This window comes from Saccopteryx bilineata, chromosome 11, assembly GCF_036850765.1.
Source record: "Saccopteryx bilineata isolate mSacBil1 chromosome 11, mSacBil1_pri_phased_curated, whole genome shotgun sequence".
In the NCBI taxonomy this organism is placed as follows: domain Eukaryota; kingdom Metazoa; phylum Chordata; class Mammalia; order Chiroptera; family Emballonuridae; genus Saccopteryx; species Saccopteryx bilineata.
In genome coordinates, this window is record NC_089500.1 from 61125009 (window position 1) to 61150982 (window position 25974).

The following is a 25974-nucleotide window of genomic DNA, read 5'->3' on the forward strand; positions in this document are numbered from 1 at the left end:
CCCTCCAGACAGGCAGGTAGCTGGACGGGCCCCCTGAGGACCCCGCGCCGAGGGACTCGAAGGACCCCGTCCGGCTAGTCCCGCCGCACCTCCGTCGCGCGGACTTCCAGGGGGTACAGTTCGCAGTACGACTGGAGTTTGGGATTTCGCTTACCCGCCTCCTTAGCTCCTACCAGTCCCGCGCTGATCTCCGTCCTCCCACTTCAGTGCGACCATGTTTGTTCCCTGCGGAGAGTCGGTCTCCGACCTGGCGGGTTTTACTCTACTGATGGTGAGTCCCCGCCTTTGCAAACTCTGCACAGCCGACTTCGGGCTGCTGCCTTTCGGAAGGCTCCTGCGGTGCCGCCCCGACGCGGGGTGTCCCACCCGTCCTTGGGGAGACTACTTGTTTCCGTTTCAGGTGTTCAGCCTGCGCTGAAAATGGAGAGAGGCAGTCGCTAGAGGCGGCGGGCAGATAGAACCTTCGTTGGCTCTATCACCAAACCTTGTGTCTTTAAGTCTGTAGGTTGTGGTTTTTGTGGACTGTGCAACGCAGTGTGTGGGTCTTAAAAATATGTTGTACTTAGGTCGTGCGAGGCATTCTCTTTACATTTTATCCCAGAAAAGTAGTTTTTCAACTGGTTTTAGAATCATTCTTAAACAAGCACGTGATTTCCATTAGCCAGAAAAACTACCGATAGGATAATAAAAGCAACTTTTTTGCTAGTAGCTAACACGGTTTTGTCGCTTTTACAATTGTCCGTGTTCATTCATTCTTTCAGTAAGCATTCTATTATGTGAAAATATTAGAATATGACTGGGTCCTTGTCCTCAAGGAGTTTTACAGTCTAGTTGGGAACACGTAAATCAATAAATGCAATACATGCTAGGAAAGAAGTTTTATGAAGATACAGAAAGGCCCTGGGATTTATTGGGAGGGAGAGGGGACACAAGGACCTGTTAAGAAAAACTTCATTTGTGGAAACTTGAAAAACAACAACAAAAACCCCCACCAAACTCACAGCTGCAGAGAACAAATGAAGGGGTGGTTGAGTAAATGGATGATGGTGGTCAAAGAATACAAACCTTCAATTATGAGTAAGTCTCTAAGAGAGTAAATATTAAAAATTATCATCTTGAGAAAATAATGTAACTGCGATAGTGGATCTTAAAACAATGTATTTGGTAATCATTTCACAATACACGGGTGGGCAAAGTGTTTCCAGTTTTTAGTACATGAAAGTTTATTGTGTTACTATCAATTAATGGTATTACTTAGTTGTATTACAACTGTAACCCTATTTTGCTCACTCCTGTATATATATCAATCATGTTGTCATTTAAAACTGACAGTGTTATGTGTCAGTTAAAGAATAATGGTATTAAGAAAAATAACTTTTTGACAGTTCATCATAATGCATGCAAGAAATATCAACGAATGCTAAAATTAGTGTGTCTGTGATTGTGTTCTAAGGGAGGAAATTTTACATGATTTCAAAGTGACACCCTGAAAAAATACTTGTTAATTACAAAATGGAAAAAAAAAAAAGTATCTTTTCAGCAGATACCTGACAGGAAAAAATATATAGAAAAGCTGTATAGAGAAAGTAATGTCTAAAGGAGTATTAGTGGTAGCTTTGGCAAACATCAGTGCAGTGGTGAAGAGAGAAGCCATATCAGAGTGGGTTGAATAAATGGGAGAAGCAGTGGAGATGTCTAAAAGGCAGAAACCGCAGGCTGAACCAAAAACACGAGAACACAAGGCTAGTGTCATTTATTTTAAAAACGCCTGGATATAGGCGGGCTGAGACCAACAAAGGGTGTCAGCCCCAAGTGTTAGATATATGAGTTAGAGATTGATTAGCATATCTTGGTTTATGGTCTTTGTAACTGACTTGATGATGAGCAGGAGGAGGCAGATTCAGCTACAGAAACATCTCTGCAAGTCCTTCTGATGTGGTTCAGGCCTAATCAGTAGGGTCCTATCTGGTGTCCTTGGTAAATCTTCAAGACAACCGAGGTCAGGTATTTCCCAGGAACAGCTGGGACCTGGCTCCTCTGGGTCCATCTGCTTTTGGGAATTATCTGTGAAAAAAACCCTCCCTGTTTTCTTAGAATACAAAGTAAAGATTTAAAATTGGTGATCTAAGTTTGTAACTAATTTACAGGCTTTAACTTTCCACAGTAAATCCTGTGGCTAGGTTTCTGTAAACTACTGTGATTCAGACTCCCCTAATTGTCAGGTCCCTCCCCAATGTAAGCTTTTCTTGACATTCCTGTAAAAGTAAACATTTTTCTACATTTCAAAGTAAAGGCCAGGAAGCCATTAAGAGACAGAATAGCAAGCAAATTATCTACAGCGTCACGGTGGGAGATGAGAATGTTCTGTTTAGAGCCCTTCCTCCTCCTTTGGGCCAGCACTGTTCTAGGGATGGCAGCTGGCTGAGTAGCCATTTTGTCTAGCAATGTGTATATGTATGTATTTGTTCATTAATTTGTTTGTATTTTAGTGGACAATTGTGGGGAATTTGGGCTACGGAGGGACACCCTAGAAGTGAGTTAGGGATCAAAGAATGGTTATTTGGAAGGAAAGATACTAGAGCACGTGTGTATGCGGATGGGAAGAATCCAGTGGTGAGGAAAAGAGGAACAACTCTGGAAGAGTAAGGGTCTAAGCAAAGTAGCAAAATCTTTCCTTCCAAATAACCATTCTTTGATCCCTAACTCACTTCTAGGGTGTCCCTCCGTAGCCCAAATTCCCCACAATTGTCCACTAAAATACAAACAAATTAATGAACAAATACATATATATACACATTGCTAGATAAAATGGCTACTCAGCCAGCTGCCATCCCTAGAACAGTACTGGCCCAAAGGAGGAGGAAGGGCTCAAAACACACTGAGAAGAGGCAAGGCAATTACAGGAGATAACCAGCAAATTAACAGATAACAGCAGTGAAAAGTGGGAGACCACAATGAAGGACACAAAAATATGACAAAGGCAAAAAATAGAATCTGTGATAATTAGTTGTGTATTAGATGTGGTTGGTAAAGGGAAGAAGTTTCCTGATTTAAGTAATTGGCACAGTAATTGTTGCTTTTTTTCTGAAATACAAAATATGGGGACAAGTTTGGGCAAAAATTTGATATTGTACACGTTAAATGTGAGTTACCTGTGACATAACCATGGAGAAATTATCCATTAGGCTCGAGTTCAGATAAGTCTTTCAGACTGTAGATAGACATTTGACAGTTGGACTGTTTGCAGTTAGGGAGATAAGTGTGTGTATGTGTATGTGTGTGGTTTTAGTGTGAAAACAAACTCACTCCAACCATTAGACACTAACAAAGCAAACAGAAGACCCAAGGACACTTTTGTTGTTACCTCACAGCCCTTCACTTGCTTTCCCACTGCCTGAAATATTCTTTCCCCCGTCTTTGTGTGGCTTTCTACTTTACCTCTTTCAGGTATGTAGTTTCTTGTTACCTGAAGTGATTCTTTCCTTGACCGACCATTACTGCTCATAAAAAGTAGGGGATATTTTATCGCTTCATACTCATTTTGAGATATTCCCTAACTTTTGTGAGCAGTATATTTAAAATTGCAGCCAAAGATACACACAGTAATGCTTAATTTTTGTACATAGCACTTCCCACTGTATATTTTAGTAATTTTTTTATTACAGGTAAACTACTCTCACTACAGAGGAAGCTCCACCAGGTTTTCCATTGATTTGTTTTACTGAATTCCCAGTGTCCAGAGTAATTAATAGTTAACACAGTAAGGCAGAGGTCGGGAACCTATGGCTCACGAGCCAGATGTGGCGCTTTTGATGGCTGCATCTGGCTCGCAGACAAATCTTTAATTAAAAAAATAATGTTAAAATATAAAACAGTCTCATGTATTACAATCCATTCATTTCCTACCGCTCATGTTCATGGTTGCAGATGGCTGGAGCCAATCACAGCTGTCCTCTGGGACAACACCAAATTTTTATTGGATAATGCATAACATACATGGGTCGTTGTATGGGTCTCACAGAATTACATTTTAAAATATGTGGCGTTCATGGCTCTCTCAGCCAAAAAGGTTCCCGACCCCTGCAGTAAGGGTTCAGTAAGTGTTAAACAATAGTTGCAAAGGTGAAGGAGGCTCCCTCCTGACACCTCAGTTGCAATTAATGAAAGAATATGTAGTAATGATATACTTGAATAAGCATTCAGTACTAGAGCTGTGATTATTGTCTTCTGACTAAACTTCTAACACTGCTACTAATGTTGATGATTTAATGAGCTTTTTTTTTTTTTACTGCAGCCAGCAGTATCTGTTGGAAATGTTGGCCAGCTCGCAATAGATCTGATTATTTCTACACTGAATATGTGTAAGATTGGTTACTTCTATACTGATTGTCTTGTGCCGATGGTTGGAAACAATCCATATGCAACATCAGAAGAAAATTCAACAGAACTCAGTATAAATGCTGAAGGTATGTAAGACTTCGGCATATTTTATTCTGCTATGAGGTAGAATTGTTTTGAATTAGAAATAAACTCTGCAAACACTGTTTTGTAGCAAACATTTACTTGGTGCCAGCTTTGTGCAGAATTGATGACCTAGTCACATTGTCCTGTTCTCTGATACCCTGGTTTTGGTTCTTACCCTTTCCAATCACATCTCTCTATGAGAGATGTGATTTTACTTGTGTCTTTGTATAGAATTTGAGATTCTTTTTTTTTAACCTATATTGGTTTTTATTTCACTTTTATCCTCAGGTTTTTTTTTCTGTTATTAATGGCATGTGTAAGCATTACTAATACTAGGAAAGGAGAGAAGAGAATTCCACTGGGCTCAGTCCTGTGCGTTTAGTATGTGCTACCTCTTCTAAGCCTTAGTCATCCTCTCACATTATAGAAGCCATAATAACATATCAATAAGGTGTGGAGAGATTGAGTTGCCCAGTGTTGCTAGTAGGTGTATGCCTTTCCCATTTCATAAGTATCCATAATGTCTCATTAGACTATCAGGCTTAATAAGGGAGCACAGTTTATATTATAGTGACCACTGAGTAAGGAGAGAAGCTGTTGATCATGAAGCACAGGAGCATACAGTTACTTGATTTGATTGCCAGCTCCTCTGTTAGCCTCTTAGTCCTTTTTTATCATTTTAAGGTCAAAATCAAGAGGTGATGGAGGACCATGAAAACACAGGTTGGTGGATTGAAAAACAAATGAAGGAACATTTTGTTTGTTGTCTTACTAACTACGTCATTAGCTGGCGATAATGAAAAACACTTTCAAGAAATCATCTTAAGGCCCTGGCTGGTTGGCTCAGTGGTAGAGTGTTGACCTAGCGTGTGGAAGTCCCAGGTTCGATTCCTGGTCATGGCACACAGGAGAAGCGACCATCTGTTTCTCCACCCCTCCCTTTCTCTCTTCCCCTCTCTTCCCCTCTCTTCCCCTCCTGCATCCATGACATGATTGATTTGAGTGCATCGGCCCCACGTGCTGAAGATGGCTCCAGCTCCATGGAGCTTCCACTTCATCTGCTAAAAATTGTTTGGTTGCAAGCATGGGCCACAGATGGGCAGAGCATTGGCCCCAGATGGGGATTGCCAGGTGGATTCTGGTCAGGGCGAATGCAGAAGTCTATCTCCCCTCCTCTCACTTAATTTTTTTTTTAAAAAAAGAAGAATCTTAATATTGAAACTTCTGCACGAAAGATAGCTTTTTTTTTTTCTTTTTTGCACCCTTCCTAAGTTGGAAACGGGGAGGCAGTCAGACAGACCCCCGCATGCCCCCGACTGGGATCCACCTGGCATGCCCATCTGGGGCGTCGCTCTGCCGCAATCAGAGCCATTCTAGCGCCCGAGGCAGAGGCCACAGAGCCATCCCCAGCGCCCGGGCAAACCCCGCTCCAATGGAGCCTCGGCTGCGGGAGGGGAAGAGAGAGAGAGGAAGGAGAGGGGGAGGGGTGGAGAAGCAGATGGGCGCTTCTCCTATGTGCCCTGGCTGGGAATCGAACCCAGGACTCCCGCACTTCAGGCAGACACTCCACCACTGAGCCAACCGACCAGGGCCGGAAAGATAGCTTTGTTAATACAAGATGGAATTTAATTTATTGCCTTAAAGGATAAAGGACTATAAAATCTATAAGTTGAACACTATGTACATTTACATGGGTTAACTCATTTAATCCTCATAGTTACTGCATAGGTAGTTTTATAGATGAGGAAACCATTGCACAGAGAAGTTAATGTCAATTATAATTGTTATAACTGAGCCCCTAATCAAGCCCATGAGACCTGACTCGTAAGCTCCATACCACCCTGCTAATGCACCTTCACTCTAGTGGAAGACCCACTGATTGTCCACTGATACAAACTGGCAGCAAGTCAATTGGATACAGTTCTTTAATCCACTTCATGTTTTTTTTAAGATGAGATAGTTTGAAATCATAGACATCATGACATTTCACCCCCACGTATGTAAGTATGCATCTCTTATTTTTAAGAACATTTTTTTACATAGCTAAAATACCATCACATTTAACAAAATTATAACCTTCTATACACCATGCATATTCAAATTCGCCCAGTTTACCTTAAGATGTTCTTTAAAGTTTGCCCAAACCAGGACCCAAAATACATCTGATCATTGTGCTCTTGAAATCTCTTTTACTCTAAAGTAGTCTCTTTTTTTCTTCTTCTTCATGAAACTGATTTATTGAAGGAAAAACTGGACCCACTGTCCTATAGAATGTCCTACCTACATTTGTCTTATACTTTGTGGTATCATTTGATTTGTCCCTTTGTTCTCTGTATTTCCTGTTACTGGAATTAGGTCTAAAGGCTTGATTAGATAAAAGCTAAATATTTGGAGCAAAATACATGAAAGGTGATACTGCTTTCTTTTATTGTATCAGAAGGAAAACAAGATCTTAAAAAAGAATTGCATGATACACTGATGGAGAATTTGAATATTGCTATGTGGAAGGTAGCATATCTTGTATTTGAAAGCTTAGCCTGCTCACTCCCTACAGATACAACCCCTTCCCAATAGGTATGTTGCCTTGTACTGTATGTATACATCAGAGATAAATTAGAGGCTGATGCCTATGCCTTAGTCCCTTTTCCTAATTCCTAAACTTCTTTTTTTTTTTAATATTTTATTTATTGATTTTTAGAGAGAGGGGAGAGAGAGAGAGAGAGAGAGAGAGAGAGAGAGAGAAAGGGGAGGAGCAGGAAGCATCAACTCCCATATGTGCCTTGACCAGGCAAGCCCATGGTTTCGAACCGGCAACCTCAGTGTTCCAGGTCGATGCTTTATCCCACTGCGCCACCACAGGTCAGGCTAATTCCTAAACTTCTTGCTTTAGCTGCTTTTGCCCTGAACATGCCTGATGGTTACTAGACTTGCTGATGCAAGCCCGCAATCACACCACACCAGTCCAATGAGAGAGTCCCTAAAAGACCTATAACAGAAGAGACATGATCTCAAAGGATTTGCCCCTAAGTCCAGGGTTATTTGTAAGCTTTAAAAAAAAAAAGTGTATTGCTTGATTGATTTTAGAGAGAGGGGAGGGAGAGAGAAAAACATGGGTTTGTTCCACTTATTTGTATAGTTATTGGTTGATTCTTATATGTGCCCTGACCAGGAATTGAACCTACAACTTTGGTATATCAGGACAATGCCCTAATCAGCTGAGCTACCCAGCCAGGAACTGTAATCTTTTTGTAGTAACTAAAGGCTTAACCCTTTGTACATGACCTTAGAGACTCTATATTTTGCCTTTGGTTCATATCAGAGCTTTTCATTCCTGGAAGTCAAGTTGACAGGGACATTTTAGGCATCAATAAAGTAGGCTCTTTGTAGAATCTGAAGAAAGTTTCCCCAGAAAAGCACACACATTGACTCACAGAATATTTTGCATATTATTTCAGGTCTGTCTGTTTTTTTGTTTTTTTTTTTAATTTAGTGAAAGGAGGGGAGGCAGAGACAAGACTCCCGCATGCACCCTGATTGATATCCACCTGTCAAGCTCATTAGGGGGTTATGCTCTGCACATCTGGAGCCCTTGCCATTGCAACCAGAGTCATTTTTTAGTGCTTGATGCAGAGGCCGTGGAGCCATCCTTGGCACCCAGGGAGAGTTCGCTCCAATCGAGCCATGGCTGCAAGAGGGGAGAAGAGAGAGGGAGAAAGTAGCGAGAGGGGGAGGGGTGGACAAGCAGATGGGTACTTCTCTTGTGTGCCCTGACCAGGAATCTAACCCAGGACATCCATATGCCAGGCTGATGTTCCACCCCTGAGCCAACCAGCCAGGGCCAATATTTTAGGTCTTTCAAAAACTCCTAAAGAATACAAATGTACTTCCTGTAGGGATTTTGTTGTATGGCTAACATTCACCATTTTATTCTTCTGTTAACCCCAATAAGTACTGCTGTTCTCTAGAGAGAAGAAAGGAGAGTATCAGAAACTGACTACATTTATTTGTGGTTATCCTGGCCAGAAGCTCAGTTGGTTGGAGCATCATCCTGATGTTCCAAGGTTGTGGTTCTATCTCTAGTCAGGGTACATGCAGGAATCAACCAGTGGATGCATAAATGGATGGAACAACAAGTCGAAATCCCTACCCGTACCGCTACCCTTCCTCCTCCCCTCCCCTCTCTTTTCCGTTCCTTGCCCTTTCCCCCTCCCCTGTCCCCTTTTCTCTGTCTCTGAAAATCAACAAATAAATAAAAATTTAAAAAGAATTGTTTTAGCCTGACCTGTGGTGACACAGTGGAGAAAGTGTCAACCTGGAATGCTGAGGTTGCTGGCTCAAAACCCTGGGCTTGCCTGGTCAAGGCACATAGCAGCAACTACTATGAGTTGATACTTCCCACTCCTCCCCCCCAAAATCAATAAATAAAATCTTTTTTAAAAAAAGAATTGTTTTATTTGTGTTAATATCAGAAATTTCTAGGGGAATACTTTTTTGGTTATTTAAAGTGGAAAGAAAAATAATTTTTGATATTTTCTTACAGTTAACTTCTCAGAAATGAATATATTTTGTAGAGTGAAGCCCACAAGTACATCTTTAGAAATACTTTAAAGTATTTAAAAATACTTTAGCCAAGTGATATAGTACATATCTTCTATTTTTAATTATTGAAAATATTTAGACACACAAGTTGTTATAATTCAATTTTTTATATTTTTATTTATTTAACTTTAGTTTTCAACTACAGTTTACATCCAATATTATTTCATTATAGTTTCAGGTATACAGCATAGTGGCTAGTCAGTTATATACTTTACAAAGTGGTTTCCCCAATATTTCAAGCACCCATCTGACACTATACATAGTTATTACAATATTACCAACTATTCCCTAGGGTGTACTGAACATCCTCAGGGCTGTTTTGTGACTACCAGTTTGTAGTTCTTACTCCTTTCACTTTTTTCACCCAGACTCCCATCTCTCTCTTCTCTGGCAACCATCAGCCTGTTCTCTGTATCTGTGAATCTACTTCATTTGTTTCTTTTATTCCTTATATTCCACTTATAAATGAAATATGGTGTTTGTCTTTCTCTGTCTGACTTATTTCACTTAGGAATACACCCTTTAGGTTCATATACTGTTGCAAATGGTAAGATTTCATTGTTTTTTATGGTCAATATATGTACCAGCACTTTTTTTTCCATTATATATGTGAACCACATATAAACATTCATCTATTGATGGGCATTTGGGTTGCTAATAATTTTATACTTCCTCCATTTTAATTATTGTATAATTCACTTTCTTGACTTTGCAGTATATTCGTTGCCTTCAAAGAAGTTAGTGGCTCTTCAGTTAAGATCCATTTTTATTAAGGTTAGTACATTACATTTGTCTTTAAGTATATTAAAGTAAAATTTAATACTAAGTAAAATACTAAGTGTTCTTAAGAATTGAGTCAGAAGTCATTTCTGATATTTTAATCTGTACAGTTAAGAAAGGTACTGAATCTATAGTAAAGGAAGCTCGTAAAATTTAAGAGGTGCTACCATTATTTTATGATTATATTAAAAGGAATTGGGATGTATAGCTTGGGTCTTCTGTATTCCTGATTCAGGTAGCATTGGTGAAAAAAATTTAAGCATGTGAATTATTGGCTTATTTCATTTATATTGTTTCATCCAGTGGCATCTACATACAAATTATGTATATATCAAAATATATTCTATATCCAAACCACTGTCATCGCACCCTCTTGATTCCACTCTTGTACCACCCACTCCCCACAAACACTTAGTCTGTTTGCAAATAGCACCATCAGTGATCCTTTAAACCTAAATCAAATCACTTTACTTCTCTTCAAAACACCGTCTAGTGCAGGGGTCCCCAAACTTTTTACACAGGGGGCCAGTTCACTGTCCCTCAGACCGTTGGAGGGCCGGACTATAAAAAAACTATGAACAAATCCCTATGCACACTGCACATATCTTATTTTAAAGTAAAAAAACAAAACGGGAACAAATACAATATTTAAAATAAAGAACAAGTAAATTTAAATCAACAAACTGACCAGTATTTCAGTGGGAACTATGGGCCTGCTTTTGGCTAATGAAATGGTCAATGTCCAGTTCCATATTTGTCACTGCTAGCTGTAACAAGTGATATGACACGCTTCCGGAGCCGTGACGCGTGCATCCAGCATCACCGGAAGTAGTACTGTACGTGAGTGACACAGCGCTTTGCGGCACCGCCACGTACAGTACTCCAGGATGCATCCTGTGCTCCTCTCACTGACCACCAATAAAAGAGGTGCCTCTTCCGGAAGTGCGGTGGGGGCCGGATAAATGGCTTCAGGGGCTGCAGTTTGGGGACCCCTGCTCTAGTGGCTTCCCATCTTACTCAAAGTGAATTCATGCCTTTACCAGGGCCTGTTAGGCCCTGCATTTACTCTGATATGGTAGCCACTGGCCATGTGTAGCTATTTAAATGTTGATTCATTAATTAAAAGGAAATGAAATTAAAAATTCAGTTTCTCCATTATTCTAGCCACATTGCAAATTCTCCATAGCCACACGTGGCAAGCATGTGCCATGAAGAGCATTTCCATTATTGCAGAATTCTGTTGGACAGGTGCTCTACCTAATCTTTACTCTCTGCACGTTGCCGGTTTCCCCGTTACTCACCCTCTTCAGCCATGTTAGGCTCCCTGTGTTGTTCAAACAGATTAAGCTCACTTCTGTCTCAGAACCTTTACACTAATTTCTCTGCCTGGAATACTTTTCCCTTCAATACCTAAATGGCTCGTTTCCTTTATCTTTGCTTAAATGTGACCTCATTAGAAAGGCCTTCCCTGACTACCCTTTTTTTCCTTTTTTTTTTTAATAGAAAGGAGCAGAACAGGTGCCTAGCCACAATTTTTTTCTTTCTTTTTTTCTCTGATTGATTTTAGAGAGACAAACAAAGGAAGGGAGATTCAGAGAGAAAAAAGTGTTCATTTTGTTCTACTTATTTATGCATTCATTGGTTGTTTCCCATATGTGCCCTGACTAGGGATTGAATCTACAACTTTGGCATTTTGGGACGATGCTCTAATCCAGTAGTCCCAACCTTTTTTGGGCCATGGACCAGTTTAATGTCAGAAAATATTTTCACGGACCGGCCTTTAGGGTGGGACGGATAAATGTATCACGTGACCGAGACAAGCGTCAAGAGTGAGTCTTAGACGGATGAAACAGGGAATCTAGTAATTTTTTTTAAAAAAACATCGTAATTTTTTTTTCTTTTTGTATTTTTCTGAAGCTAGAAACGGGGAGAGACAGACAGACTCCCGCATGCGCCCTACCGGGATCCACCCGGCACGCCCACCAGGGAGCGATGCTCTGCCCCTCCGGGGCTTCGCTCTGCCGCAACCAGAGCCACTCTAGCGCCTGGGGCAGAGGCCAAGGAGCCATCCCCAGCGCCCGGGCCATCTTTGCTCCAATGGAGCCTTGGCTGCGGGAGGGGAAGAGAGAGACAGAGAGGAAGGAGAGGGGGAGGGGTGGAGAAGCAGATGGGCGCTTCTCCTGTGTGCCCTGGCCGGGAATCGAACCTGGGACTTCTGCACGCCAGGCCGACGCTCTACCACTGAGCCAACCGGCCAGGGCCCGTAATTTTTTTAAAATAAATATAACGGAAATAATGTAAGTTGTCTATTCTTTCTCTGCGGACCGGTACCAAATGGCCCACGGACTGGTACCGGTCCGTGGCCCCGGGGGTTGGGGATCACTGCTCTAACTGACTTATCTAACTGGCCAGGGACTGACCAACCTTTCTATCATCTTATTCTGTGCTACTTTTCTTCACAGCTTATTACTACCTGGCATGTCACATATATGTTTATTATCTACTTCTAATAGAAAGTAAGTTTCCTGACAGAAGGGATGATGTGTCATTCACTCATATATCCCCAGCTTGTAAAATAGTGCTTTTGCATGTAGAGAAGCTCTCAATAAATGTTGAGTGGATTAAGGTACCATTTTAAGGAGGTCAGAAATTTATCAGTGTTCCAGACACCCTCCCCCATGCTCCATCCTAGTTACATTATTATATGAGTGGACTTTTATGATATGCACTTTATATCTAACTTCCTTTACTCAGTATTCTACTTGTGTGACTCACTTATGTTGCTGCAAGAAGATGATGTTTAGTCTCACATCTATGTAGGATTCTGCTATATAAATAACCCATTATTCATTGTACTGTTGACGGAGTGTTTGGTGTCTAGTTATAGGCTGTCATGAATACTGTTATGATTATTTTAATATTTTTATTGGAATCATTCTTTAGTTTTTAGTTAACAATATCATGCCCAAAGAGTTGCTAACATGGCCTGACCTGTGGTGGCACAGTGGGATAAAGCGTCGACCTGGAACACTGAGGTTGCCGGTTCAAAACCCCGGGCTTGCCTGGTCAAGGCACATATGGGAGTTGATGCTTCCAGCTCCTCCCCCCTTCTCTCTCTCTCTCTGTCTCTCCTCTCTCTCTCTCGCCCTTTCTCTCTCCTCTCTAAAAATGAATAAATAAAAAGAATTTAAAAAAAAAAAAAAAAAAGAGTTGCTAACATTTTTACATTTTGCCATGTGGCTTTTTAGTTCACTTTTTTGCACACACTAAAATCAGTGTAAGTTCAAGAATTAAGATAGTTCAAACATTTATAAATGAAATTTATGGTATATGGAAATAGTGATTTCAAAGTAGCAAACATTTGCCTGACCAGATAGTGGCGCAGTGGATAGAGCATTGGACTGGGATGCCTAGGACCCAGGTTCAAGACCCCAAGGTCGCCAGCTTGAGCACGGGCTCATCTGGTTTGAGCAAAGCTCACCAGCTTGAGCCCAAGGTCGCTGGCTCGAGCAAGGGGTCACTCAGTCTGCTGTAGCCTCCCCGTCAACACACATATGAGAAGGCAATTAGTGAACAACTAAGTTGCTGCAACAAAGAATTGACTCTTCTCGTCTCTCTCCCTTCCTGTCTGTCTGTCCCTATCTGTCCCTCTCTCTTGACTCTCTCCCTCTCTGTCACAAAAATGGGGGGGAAAAAGCAAACATTTATTGAGCATTAATACTTTGAACCAGGACTGTTCTAAGTAATTTATATAGATTATTTAATCCTCACAGTAATCATGTGGCAGGTGACTAATGTTACTGATGTTTCACATTTTACGAATGTGAAAAAACACCAAAAGGTTAGGCAATTTGAGACACAGTCTGTAGGAAGCAGAGGCAGCATTCAAGACCAGGCAGCCTGCAGAATCTGCCTCTATTTACCAATTTACTGTCTTGCATTCCTGTTTTTAAATGTTACAGTTAGAGTTCATTTCTTACCTGCATTTTAAATTTACTGAATAATTATGTCTTTGAAAAGAGTTTCTATAATATGGGTTTCCCCCCTCATAATTTTATAACCTACATTCCATATTAACCATGATGTTAACATCTTGCCACACCTGCTTGATTCTCTGTATGTATGGGCATGGACAGTTTTCTATTGCAAAACAAAACAATCCAAAATTAGGCTAGTGACATATGTCACCCCAAAGTACATTAGCACATGTCTTTCAGAATAAGGACATTATTCTTTATAACCACAACACCATTACCACACCTGAGAAAATTAGCATTTAATGAATTTTTCAGTAACATCATCTAATACTCAAATTTCCCTAATTGTCTTCAAAATATCCTTCAATTCTGGATCTATTCAGAGTTCACATGTTGCTCATGGCTGATACATCTTTTAGTTGGTATCCTTCAGTGTAGAACTGGCTGTCCTCTTTCTGGTTTTCGCAATATTGACTCTGAGAAAGCAAGGCCAGCTGTTTGGCATTCTGAATTCACCTAATTGTTTTTTTATGATTAAATTTAGGTCAGAAATTTCTGGCAAGAACATCTTATAGATGACCGTGTGGCATTTTTGAGTAATAATGGATTACTTAAGAGTACTGGAGCACTGGCCAGATAGCTCGGTTGGTTAGTGTGTCGTCTTTAAGTGCAGAGGTTGCCAGTTTAATCCCCAGTTAGGGCACATACAGGAACAAATTGATGTTTCTCTCTCTCTCTTTTCCTCTCCCTCCCTCTCCCCCTCTCTCCTTCTACCCCCCTTCCTCTCTCTCTAAAATCAATTTAAAAAACATTTTTTAAGAGTACTGGGGGTGGCCTGACCAGACGGCGCAGTGGATAGTGTGTCAGACTGAGATGCAGAGGACCCAGATTCGAGACCCTGAGATCGCCAGCTTGAGCGTGGGCTCATTTGGCTCACCAGCTTGAACCCAAGGTCACTGGCTCAAGCAAGGGGTTGCTTGGTCTGCTGAAGGCCCACGGTCAAGGCACATATGAGAAAGCAATCAATGAACAACTAAGGTGTCAAAACCAAACACTGATGATTGATGCTTCTCATCTCTCTTCGTTCCTGTCTGTCTGTCCCTGTCTATCCCTCTCTCTGATTCTATCTCTGTCCCTGTATTAAAAAAAAAGAGAGAGAGTACTGGGGGCCCTGGCTGGTTGGCTTAGTGGATAGAGTTGGCCCAACCGATGGACATCCTGGGTTTGATCCCTGGTCAGGGTACACAAGGATTAGCGACCATCTGCTTCTCTCTGCTTTCCTCACCCCTTCTCTTCCTCTTCTCCCACAGCCAGTAGCTCGATTGGCTTGAGCACTGGCCCCAAGCACTGAGGAAGGCTTACCGCATCAGCTTCAAATAGCTTAGCTGATTTGAGCATTGGCCCCAGACAGGGTTGCTGAGTGAATCTTGGTCAGGGCGCATGTGGAATTGTGTCTCACTATCTCCCCTCCTCTCACTTAAAAAAAAAAAAAAGAGTACTGGGAAATTTTCCTTTGTCAGTCAAAATCAAATTTTTAAAAAAATCTAGATTCCTCACAATTTATTTCTTAATTGTAAAAATAAAATAGATAATTGCTCTTCATTTTTCCCTTTCAGTTTAAAGACATTAAGTGGATCTAAAAAAATTCTAACTTTAGTATATTTATGTGTCATCAGAAAGTTGATGAAATAGTATGTAGAATACTTTCATTATATTCTTAAGATCTAATTTTTATATTTTCTTTTTCTTTCAATGTATACAAAGTATAAATCAAAGCCATTCTGTGAAAAACTGCTTTCCTGGGTGAAAAGTAGTAACTGTGCCCAAGTTATTGTTCTTTCAAGCAGTCATTCGTATCACCGCAATGATCTACAGCTTCGCAGGTATGTTTTGGCCTTTGAAAAAAATTATTTTTGTTATGATTACACAGTATTATAATGATTTACTATTAAAAAGTTAGAATAATTTTAAAAAGCCTTGTGTATTAGTGGTTTTCCACCGCCGATCCGCAGACCGATGCTGTGTGTGTTGTATGAACATACATCAGGGTAGTTAACTCTTTGATTATATAATCTTCATATAATATCAGGATGGTTAATTCTTTCATGGTCTGGTCGTTGAAAACCAGTGGCATATCCTTACTTCTTCTCCCTGGAATTAGGAAAGTAAAGAGGTAGAGATCACAGGTAGAATCTTTTCATTCTGTGGTTGGGGCACAAGGGAGGCTTGTTGTAAAGATAGAGACGGTTCTGGAACTATGCTTCGATTGTTGATATCATGCGTGGCAACATCGCAGAACTCACCTATGAGGAAAAAAAAAGAGGGAAAGGGTACCTAGATTTATTGGGTTTTGAAAGATTGGATTGATATTTTCATTCATTTCCATATATTCAACAATTTTTATTTGCAGAAATGCAGTTGTCTTTAACTCCCAGGCATTTCAGACTGAATTCTTAAATAAAAGACAAAGTATCCAAGAGATAGAAACATATTTTATTACATTGTCATTTATACACCTGTAAAATCATGATGAAAGATATCAGCCAAGAATAAACTGTCAAAACTGGAGCTGATTTCTAGGACTCTCACAATAGGCCTCATGGCCAGAAGGGAGCATAGCTGTGGGAAATAGATCTATCCTCATAATGGCCTTGGTTTAAATTTTCCTTTTTACTGTTTCTCCCAAGTATGTAAATAGCAAGTCAGAGCAATAGTTTTTACATGTTATTCTCCCATAGACTGCTAAAACTTGTGTTTGCCTTGTGAAATAGAATATACAGTATAGAGAACAGGATAATTTTTGCTTAAAGAACTGAGTTTTACCTTAATGTTTATATGTGAGGTTTTAGGAAGTTAATTATATCATTGTTTCTAGTACTCCCTTTAGGTACCTATTTACACCTCCCATGCAAAAAAGTGTTCAAAATAAATTTAAGAGCCTTAACTGGGAAGAAATGGAGAAAAGCCCACGCATTCCTGAAATACGCGACTCTGATTTTTGTATCCGTGTACCTGGAGGAGGCATCACAAAAACACTCTATGACGAAGGGTGAGTTGTTTGACTGTTTGTTCATTTGTTCCCCCCTTATTTAAATGTGAAAGTAAAATAAAATATTAGTAAAGTAGAAAGTACATTCAGGGAAATTATTGAAATTCAGTTAACAATCTTTTTTTAAATTGTAAAATATATATAATATTAACCATTTTTAAGTATACAATTAAGTGGCATTAAATACATTCAGTGTTGTGTACTCATCACCACACCACATTCAGAACACTGTCATTCTAAATGGAAAATCTGTCTCATTAAATAACTCCTATTTTATTTCTGTAAGATCAATAATAATGACCTTACTTTCTGATTTTAGTTTTTTGGGGTTTTTTTGGTATTTATCTGAAGCTGGAAACGGGGAGAGACAGTCAGACAGACTCCCGCATGCGCCCCACCGGGATCCACCCGGCACGCCCACCAGGGGGCGACGCTCTGCCCACCAGGGGGCGATGCTCTGCCCCTCCGGGGCGTAGCTCTGTTGCAACCAGAGCCACCCCAGCACCTGGGGCAGAGGCCAAGGAGCCATCCCCAGTGCCCAGGCCATCCTTGCTCCAATGGAGCCTCGGCTGCGGGAGGGGAAGAGAGAGACAGAGAGGAAGGAGGGGGTGGGGGGAGAAGCAGATGGGCGCCTCTCCTGTGTGCCCTGGCCGGGAATCGAACCCGGGACTTCTGCACGCCAGGCCGACACTCTACCACTGAGCCAACCGGCCAGGGCCTGATTTTAGTAATTTGAGTCTGCTTTCTTTTATTCTTAGTCATTCTAGTAAAACATGTTGATTTTATTGATCTTTTCAAATAACTAGGTTTTGGTTTTATTGATTTTTCTCTATCTTTTTGTTCTCTATTTTATCTCCACTTTAATCTGTTATTTTTTTCTTTTGCTGACTATGGATTTAGTTTGCTCTTCTTTTTCTAGTTTCTAAGATATAAACTTAGGTCATTGATTTGATAAATTCCTTTTTTAATATTTGCATTCATAGCTACAAATTACCCTCTTCGGACTGCTTTAGATATAGCCCCCTTAAGTTTAGTAGATGTATTTTCATTTTTAATCATCTCAAGTATTTTCTACTTCCCCTTGTGATTTTTTTTCTCCGTTTAAGGTTTTTACTTCAAATGTAATACAGTGTAGTTCTTTAGCTGATGTCCTTGTGATTTCTTCTTTGATCCCTTGGTTGTTTGAGAAATGTTTTAATTTCCACAAATTTGTGAATTTTTCAGTTTTCTTTCTGTTGTTAATTTCTAGTGTCATTCACTTTGTTTATTCTTCTTGATGAATTGACCCTTTTGTCTCTATATATATATATGCACATGTATATGTGTGTATATATGATATATATATATGCATATATAGTTACAAGTATACATATATATTTGTTTCCTGTAACAGTTTTTGACTTGAAATCTATTTATTTTGTCTGATGTTAATATAGCCATCCTGCTCTCTTTTGGTTACTATTTGTATGGAATATCTCTTTTCATCCATATTTTCACTTTCACATTGCATGTCCTTAGATCTTAAGTGAGTCTCTTGTAGACAGCACATAGTTGGATCATGTGTTTTTATTCTGCAATCTTTATATTTTGATTGTAAAATTAACCCATTTTTATTAAATAATTACTGATAAGGACTTCTATTATTTTGCTCTTTCTTTTCTGTATATCTTACAGCTTTTTTGTTCATTCCTTCCATTCCTGCCTCCTTTTGTGTATATTCTATAGATACTTGCTTTGTAGTTACTACGATTCCATATAACATCCTAAACTTTTAACAATCTAATTTGAATTGATACTGACTTCAGCTGCATATAAAAAATACTCCTATACACACTTACCTCCCATCCATATGCTGTTTTCATCACAAATTACATCTTTATACATTGTATGCCCAATAACATAAATTTATAATTATTTTTATGCATTTGTCTTTTAAATCCTCACAGTCACTCTTGATTAGCCTCTAGGATTCATGAACATTTTGAAGGAAAGTGAAAGTAAAACTGGAAAATAGAAAGATCTTTTTTTCTTTTAGCCCCTCTTTAAATTGATTTACATGTCTGCCCAGTCTGCTGTCAGACTTGTAGACACTTACACCATCCCTATTTTTACCTGCTTTATCCCTTAGCCTCTTATTTCCTCATCCAGAGGCTAAGCTCGGGGTTAACCAGTAGGCCTTGCTGTATGCTCTAATTTCCCTTGACGACGACTCCTTGCTAGGGGTTGATATGCCTGATAAGTTCATGGGAGACAGAGCCAATGGTTATGAGAGGGGTAGGGAAGCTGTTTAGAGTGTGGCTTCTGCTGCTTCTGGGCTCATGTAATCTCTCCACTCTTCCATGGAGAGAGATGGACGAGGGATGTGCCTCTGGTACCTTGAACAGTGGCTCTAGAAGGTTGTCAGAGCTAACCCTAGGGAAAAAAATGTCCCCAAACTCAACCAATAAATTTGCTTTCTTAAATAACATAATAAGTTACAGCAGTATAAACCTATCATTGCAATTAGAATGATTGGTTTGCTTACTCTGAAATCTACATTATATGACTTTGTATGACCTGAAGAAGTCATGATAGTAGTAACTAATATAATATAAGCGGTAGTCAAGGTAATAGCAAATTATGTGCCTAATACTTATTGTGTGTACCTTACATATATTGTTATTTAATTCTCATAATAACCATATAGGTATGTGCTGGTATTAACCACATCTTATCAATAAGATTATTGAAAAACAGCAAGGTTAAATAACTGCTAAAAGCTGTCTGAGTAATGAATGGCAGAGCCAGGATATCAAACACAGGCATCTGGCCTCAAATCTTAACTCTAATTCAGAGACGGATCTAGCACCTATGTGAGAGAGAGAGGGTGAGAAGTATCAACTCCTAGTTGCTTTCACTTTAATCCTACATTGGTTTCCTCTTGTATGTGCCCTGACCGGGAACAGACCTTGGGCTCAAGCTGAGCTGGTGTCCCCTTGCTCAAGCCAGCATCCTTGGCCTTTTCTCACCAGCAATCTTTTGGGCTCAAGCTAGCAAGCTATGGGATCATCCTGATCCCCCACTCAAGTGAGTGACCCTGTGTGAACAATCCCCCACTCAGAGCTGACAACCTTGGAGTTTTGAACCAGTAACCTCAGTGTTCCAGGTCAATACTATATCCACAGTGCCACCACTGATCAGTCCACAGTTGATTCTTGTATTACTGTTTATTTATTATATTATTTTCCATACAAATAACTGTAAACCTACTTTTCCTCACTCCTGTATTTAATTGGGATAGAAATACATTTGTAATTTAATAATGGATATATCTCATATGTTAGATTTTAATGTCACAGAAAGTAGTAAAATTAGTCATTCTCCACATTTGTAACAGAGCGGACCAGAGGATAGTGTTTAAACTATTACTGTACTATGTGTTTGTGTTACAGAGTAGTAGTATGAGACACTGTAATTTAAAGACCATACCCGAGCACTTTTCAAGCTAGAGCCTTTCACTTGCAAGCATACCCAGGGTGACTAGCTTTCTTTAGGCATGAGTCATTTCTAAGGCTATCATCATAGCATGAATGTTTAGGAACTAAAATCTTCTGAGCCATTCCAGCTCTCAGTGCTTCCATGCAAAGCCAGTGAATCTGAGATATTTCAGAACTGTGTACTGAGATGGTATAATTAGTGCTAACAACTTCTAATTTTCAGTTTTAGAGACTGAAATGCTGTGGTAAGCTCTCGCTGTACATCTGAGACTCTTACCTACATGTCAAAGTCTCCTCCACATTTTAAATCCAGATTAGGAACCTATCTTGCCTTTATTTGTGTAGCTGTCAGTCATGTGCTCTGAAGCTTTTGCATGGTTTTTCTCATTGTAGGGTGTTAGAAATGATTTTTGCTTCTTTGGGCAAACAGGAAGCTTTTGCATTGTTGTAGAGCTCCATCTCATTACTAGCTTGAGGCATATCTAACAGAACAGGAGACTTATGTTTTAGAGTCAGAAAGACCTGGGTTCGAGTTCCACCTCTGCCACTTCCTAGATATAGAACTTTAAGCGTATTAACAATATTGAAATCACTATATACCTCAGTTACCTATAGTTAATTGCTAACACTTTAATTATGGGCACTGTTCTAAGCACTTTGTCATCATTATTGCCTTTAAACCCCACAACCATCTGTGAGGCCCATTCTGTTGTGATCCCTCTTTTACAGATGAGGACCACTACAGCCTTGATTAAGTAACTTGCCCAGCATGTCTGGTAAGTGGCAAAGCTAGAATTTGAATCAAGGTATTCTGTCCTTGTTTCCATTATTCTAAACTGATTCATTTTTGAAAAGGATGTAATTATAACTTTATCAAGGATTGTTGTAAGGATTGAATCATAAAATATGCAGATTTTTGCTTAGCACATAATAATCACTCAATAAATTAAGTAATAGCAAGATTTTTTCCCTCCTTTAAATATTCTATTTCAGTTTTCTTTCACTGCTTTAGGATAATAAGGTTAGTAACTTTCAGTCTAAACTTTTTTTTTTTTTTTGCTTTGGTGCTTCTGAAAATATTTTCCTCATTTTCTATAACCAAAGTTAGAAAGGTGGTTTTTCTTGGAGCCTTGGTGTGAGGCACAGACTTGCATATGCCTATGGTAGGCATTGCATGGTTCCTAGTCCTGTCCCCACAGGCAAAAGAATATATCTAGGACAAAGGGAGGTAAATAGAGTGATCTCAGTGAGGCATCTTCTTGCCTAAAATCTGGAAAATTATCTTAGCTATAAAAACAGACACACTGGAATTACCGTTTCCCTGAAAATAAGACATCCCCTGAAAATAAGACCTACTGCAATTTTTTTCAAGCTTAGAAACATAGGGGGTCCCCAGAAAATAAGATCTAGCACATCTTAGGAGCAAAAATTAATATAAGACACTGTCTTATTTTGGGGGAACCACGGTAGATTGTTGTACATGGAAATAGTGTCACAAGAAATTCTGATGGAATTCAGAGTTTGGCTGCTTATGCTGATGTTTGTGATGACATGACTACAGTATATTAATAAATGTTGATTTTTTTGTTTAACAGTAAATGTGAATTTTTGTTCACAGAAAAATAAGACACCCCCTGAAAAGAAGACCTACCACGTCTTTAGGAGCAAAAAATAATATAAGACACTGTCTTATTTTCAGGGAAACATGGTAACGTTCTGTATCAGTAGCATACTTAATTTTTTTTTTAATTTGTCGTAGCTGTTCTAAAGAAATCCCAATGGTGGTTCTGCTGAAATTTGTTTCAGAAGGAGACAATATCCCAGATGCATTAGGTCTTGTTGAGTATCTTAATGAATGGCTTCAGATAATCAAACCACATGTAAGTTTTTCTTCAGCTTAAGCCTGATTTCTCTGGTTATGTATTCATAAACTTGTATTTTATATGCTATATAAGTAGACCAGATAAGTAAAAACTCATGTTGACTATAAACATATCTCTACATAAAATTTAGTGTAGGTGAACTTTTGAAAAGAGGGCAGTTAACCAACCTGTTTTCTATTTGTTTCATTAAGGCTAATTTTCCAAAAAAGGAAAATCTTAAGTATTTCATTGTATTCATTGTTTATGTTGCATTTATAGCAGACAGCTTTTTACAATAAGTTCTTTTTGGAATTTAGGATTTTTTATTTTTATTTTTTAGAAAACAAAGGTATTGTGTGAACAATATACTATAGTTGAGCATGCATTATAATTAAATTCTTTATTATGAAATCACACCTAGGGAAATCAGTTAGCATTTACGCATGAAGTCCCATAAGGCTTTTTATAAGGTAGGTAACTGTTTAATTCATACTTTCGCTAAGAACAAATTGATACACTCACAGCTCTGATTTTTTTTAAACCCCTGTTCCTTTTGAATTTGATTTTCCTCGTGGAATCTATCCATAGCCTTTCTGGTGTATCATTATGATTTAAAAATTGAGAAAATATATCAAGTTGACATAAAGACATAGAAATGTATTACGTTGTTTTTCTTTAAGTAAAACCCAGCTAAAAGTGTCAGAACAGAAAGAAACAAAAAAATTAGAGGAGGAGTTTTATAATACACGTTAAAAGGCAATTTGGTGGTAAAGATGGAGATTTAAATATTTTGTTTTTTAGTTACAGTGTGATGGTCCCACAGCATCTGCCTTGCCGTGGAAAATGCCAAGTTCCTGGAGATTACTCTTTGGCAGTGGTCTTCCCCCTGCGCTGTTCTGATCTGTTCTTATACCTTGTGTTCCGACACACTACCAGTACAGTCCCACCTCCCCAGACACTTGCTACCAACACAAATACTAAACAACTGTATTCAGAGTTGTATTATCTAATGGTTAGAAAATAATTCTTTACTTTTCACAGAAAAGAAATGGATTAGCAAAAGAATGTTTTTCCATGCTTTTCATCATATGCAACAGATGTAAATTTTGTACAATAAAATATTTCCTAATTTTATGAAAAGTGTCCTAGTTTTTAAACTCTGATTTCTATATTAGTTTTCTATTTCTGCTCCAACAAATTACCACAAAATTAGTGGCTTAAAATAACACAAGTGTATTAGCTTAAGGGAGAAGTCTAAAAATAGGTCTCACTGTACTAAATCAAGCTATAAGCAGGTCTGTGTTTCCTCTGGAGGCTCCAGAGGAGAATGTTTCCTATCCCTTTCCAGCTTCTAAAAGCTGCATTCTTTGATTTAGAGCCCCTTTCTCCCTTTTAGTTATAAGGATCCTTATGATTATAAAGTGCATAACACAATAATTTAGAATAATTCCCCCATCTATAAAGAATTTTAATATAAAAGAAATAAAAGTTATCATTTTTGAGTACTTACTACATACCAGCCACTTTTTACACATGATCTTATATATCTGTTGTTACCTTCATGAGTTGGCCTTCTCATCTGTAAAACAAAGGCTTATAAATATTAAAGGGTAGTCTACGTGGTAGTACTTAGTAAATGATTTGTGATAAATCATTCTGGTTTCTATAGCCTGTTTCTCCTTCTCTTGTGGTAAAATATGAGGAGGTGACATTAATCAGATGGTGGAATAGGAAGTTCAGTCCTTATTCCCCACAGAGACACAACTTGTCAATAATATATGGGCCAAAATGCCTTTATGAGAAGTCCTGAAACCAGTTAGAAAGTTGTACTATTCCAGGCGAACATAGAATTGAGAACAGCTGCATTGAAATGGATAAGAAGAGCTGTTTTATTTTATTTACACTGCACCTCCACCAAATAAATCATGATTGGGCAAAAATCACCAGCTCATTGGTTGGGGTTGAGTTTGGGAGCAGTGAAGACTGGAATGTCATTCAGCATTCCATCTTTTTAGATGGCTGCTGGAGCAACTGGTTTCTGTCTTGACCAGCACTGACATATATTGGCATATATTAGAGGTCTCGGGACCACTGGGAGCAAGGAAGAACAGGAATTCCTTTCTCTAGCACCAGAGAGCCTGCAGTGCCACAGGCGAGCACAGCTCTGCATAGTCAGAAGGCACCCAGCTTGGAGCTCCAGCAGGTATTTGTCTCACTTGATTTGGTGCTGATGGGGAACCAGCATCCTTTGGATACATGGGAATAGCTGAGAACAAAGAAGAGAGTGGCACTTTGCTGCTGCTGCACTGTAGAACTAGCAGTGCCAAAAACAGCACAGGGAGCAAGAGTATGCGCTCCTGAAAAAGAAACTGGCCGACTTCTCTAACTGGGAAATATACACAAGCCAAGAGAGATTACATTCTGCAAGGAGTTTCAAGGACCCCCAGAATCTCTAGCTAGGTTTATTAGTGAAGGTCCTCCATACAAGAAGGCTGGTAGAGTTGGCTTTTTTATCAACTGCATAAAACAGCAAAATGATCACAAGGCATAAGAAGAGACAGGGAAACAGCTCAATTAAAGAACAAAATAAACCTCCAGAAACCAATCTCAAGGAAATGGAAAACATTACATGATGAAGAGTTTGTCTCAAAAAGCACAATGATTTACAAGACAGCAGAGACAAATGCATTAACAGCTTGATCTGTATTGGCACAGTGGATAAAGTGTCAGCCTGGAATTCTGAGGTCGCCAGTTCAAAACCCTGGGCTTACGTGGTCAAGGCACATACGAGCAGCAAGAACTGTGAATTGGTGCTTCCCACTCCTCACCACCCCTCTTTCTCTCTCTGCTCTCCCCCTCTCTAAAATCAATAAATAAAATCCTTTAAAAAGTACATCAACAATATCAACAAAGACAAACTATATTTCTAGAACACCATACAGAAATTCTGAAGCTGAAGAACACAATAATGGATTGAAAAGTTCACCAGAGGGGCTTAACAGCAGAGTTGATTGAACAGAAGAACCAGCAATACTGACCATTAAAATGATCAAGTCAGAGGAATAACAAAAGAATGAGAAATGAAAGCCTAAGGCGTCTATGAAACAGTATAAAATAGACCAAAATACGCATTATGACATAGGGAGAGAGGAGAAAAAAGGCAGTTTATTTGAAAATATGATGGCTGGAAATTTTTTTTTTTTTTAGGTTTTTTTTTTTTTTGCATTTTTCTGAAGTTGGAAACAGGGAGAGACAGTCAGACAGACTCCCGCATGCGCCCGACCAGGATCCACCTGGCACGCCCACCATGGGGCGAAGCTCTGCCCACCAGGGGGCGATGCTCCGCCCATCCTGGGCATCGCCATGTCGCGACCAGAGCCACTCCAGCGCCCGAGGCAGAGGCCACAGAGCCATCCCCAGCGCCCGGGCCATCCCCGCTCCAGTGGAGCCCTGGCTGCGGGAGGGGAAGAGAGAGACAGAGAGGAAGGCGCGGCAGAGGGGTGGAGAAGCAAATGGGCGCCTCTCCCATGTGCCCTGGCCGGGAATCGAACCCGGGTCCTCCGCACGCTAGGCCGACGCTCTACTGCTGAGCCAACTGGCCAGGGCCTGATGGCTGGAAATTTTTTAATCTGAGGAAGGAATTAGACATCTCAATCTGAGAAACAATTCCAAATAGAATAAATCTAAATGGGCTTACATCTAAAACACTTATAATTAAAAAAAATAAAGACAATGACAATCTTGAACTAGCAAGAGAAGAGTGACAT

General features: G+C 39.5%; 1 protein-coding gene and 1 non-coding gene across 2 annotated transcripts; one reads left to right on the forward strand and one right to left on the reverse strand.

The window, feature by feature from the left end:
• Positions 1 to 66: 66 nt before the first annotated feature.
• Positions 67 to 23257, forward strand: PSMG2 (proteasome assembly chaperone 2). Its single transcript, XM_066246631.1, has 7 exons — positions 67 to 271; positions 4295 to 4466; positions 9779 to 9837; positions 15585 to 15703; positions 16696 to 16869; positions 22105 to 22225; positions 23009 to 23257. Exons 1-7 carry the CDS (start codon positions 215 to 217, stop codon positions 23105 to 23107), a joined length of 801 nt encoding a protein of 266 aa, XP_066102728.1. The 5' UTR covers positions 67 to 214; the 3' UTR covers positions 23108 to 23257.
• TRNAF-GAA (transfer RNA phenylalanine (anticodon GAA)) lies at positions 5981 to 6056 on the reverse strand. The gene has a single exon. It is a non-coding gene; the product is annotated as a tRNA-Phe (tRNA).
• Positions 23258 to 25974: the final 2717 nt, after the last annotated feature.

Coding starts and splice junctions, on each gene's coding strand:
- PSMG2 (XM_066246631.1), top strand. CDS start 215: ATGTTTGTTCCCTGCGGAGAGTCGGTCTCCGACCTGGCGGGTTTTACT. Junction 4,467..9,778: donor ACTCAGTATAAATGCTGAAG/GTATGTAAGACT, acceptor TTGACTTTGCAG/TATATTCGTTGCCTTCAAAG. Junction 16,870..22,104: donor AAAACACTCTATGACGAAGG/GTGAGTTGTTTG, acceptor AATTTGTCGTAG/CTGTTCTAAAGAAATCCCAA.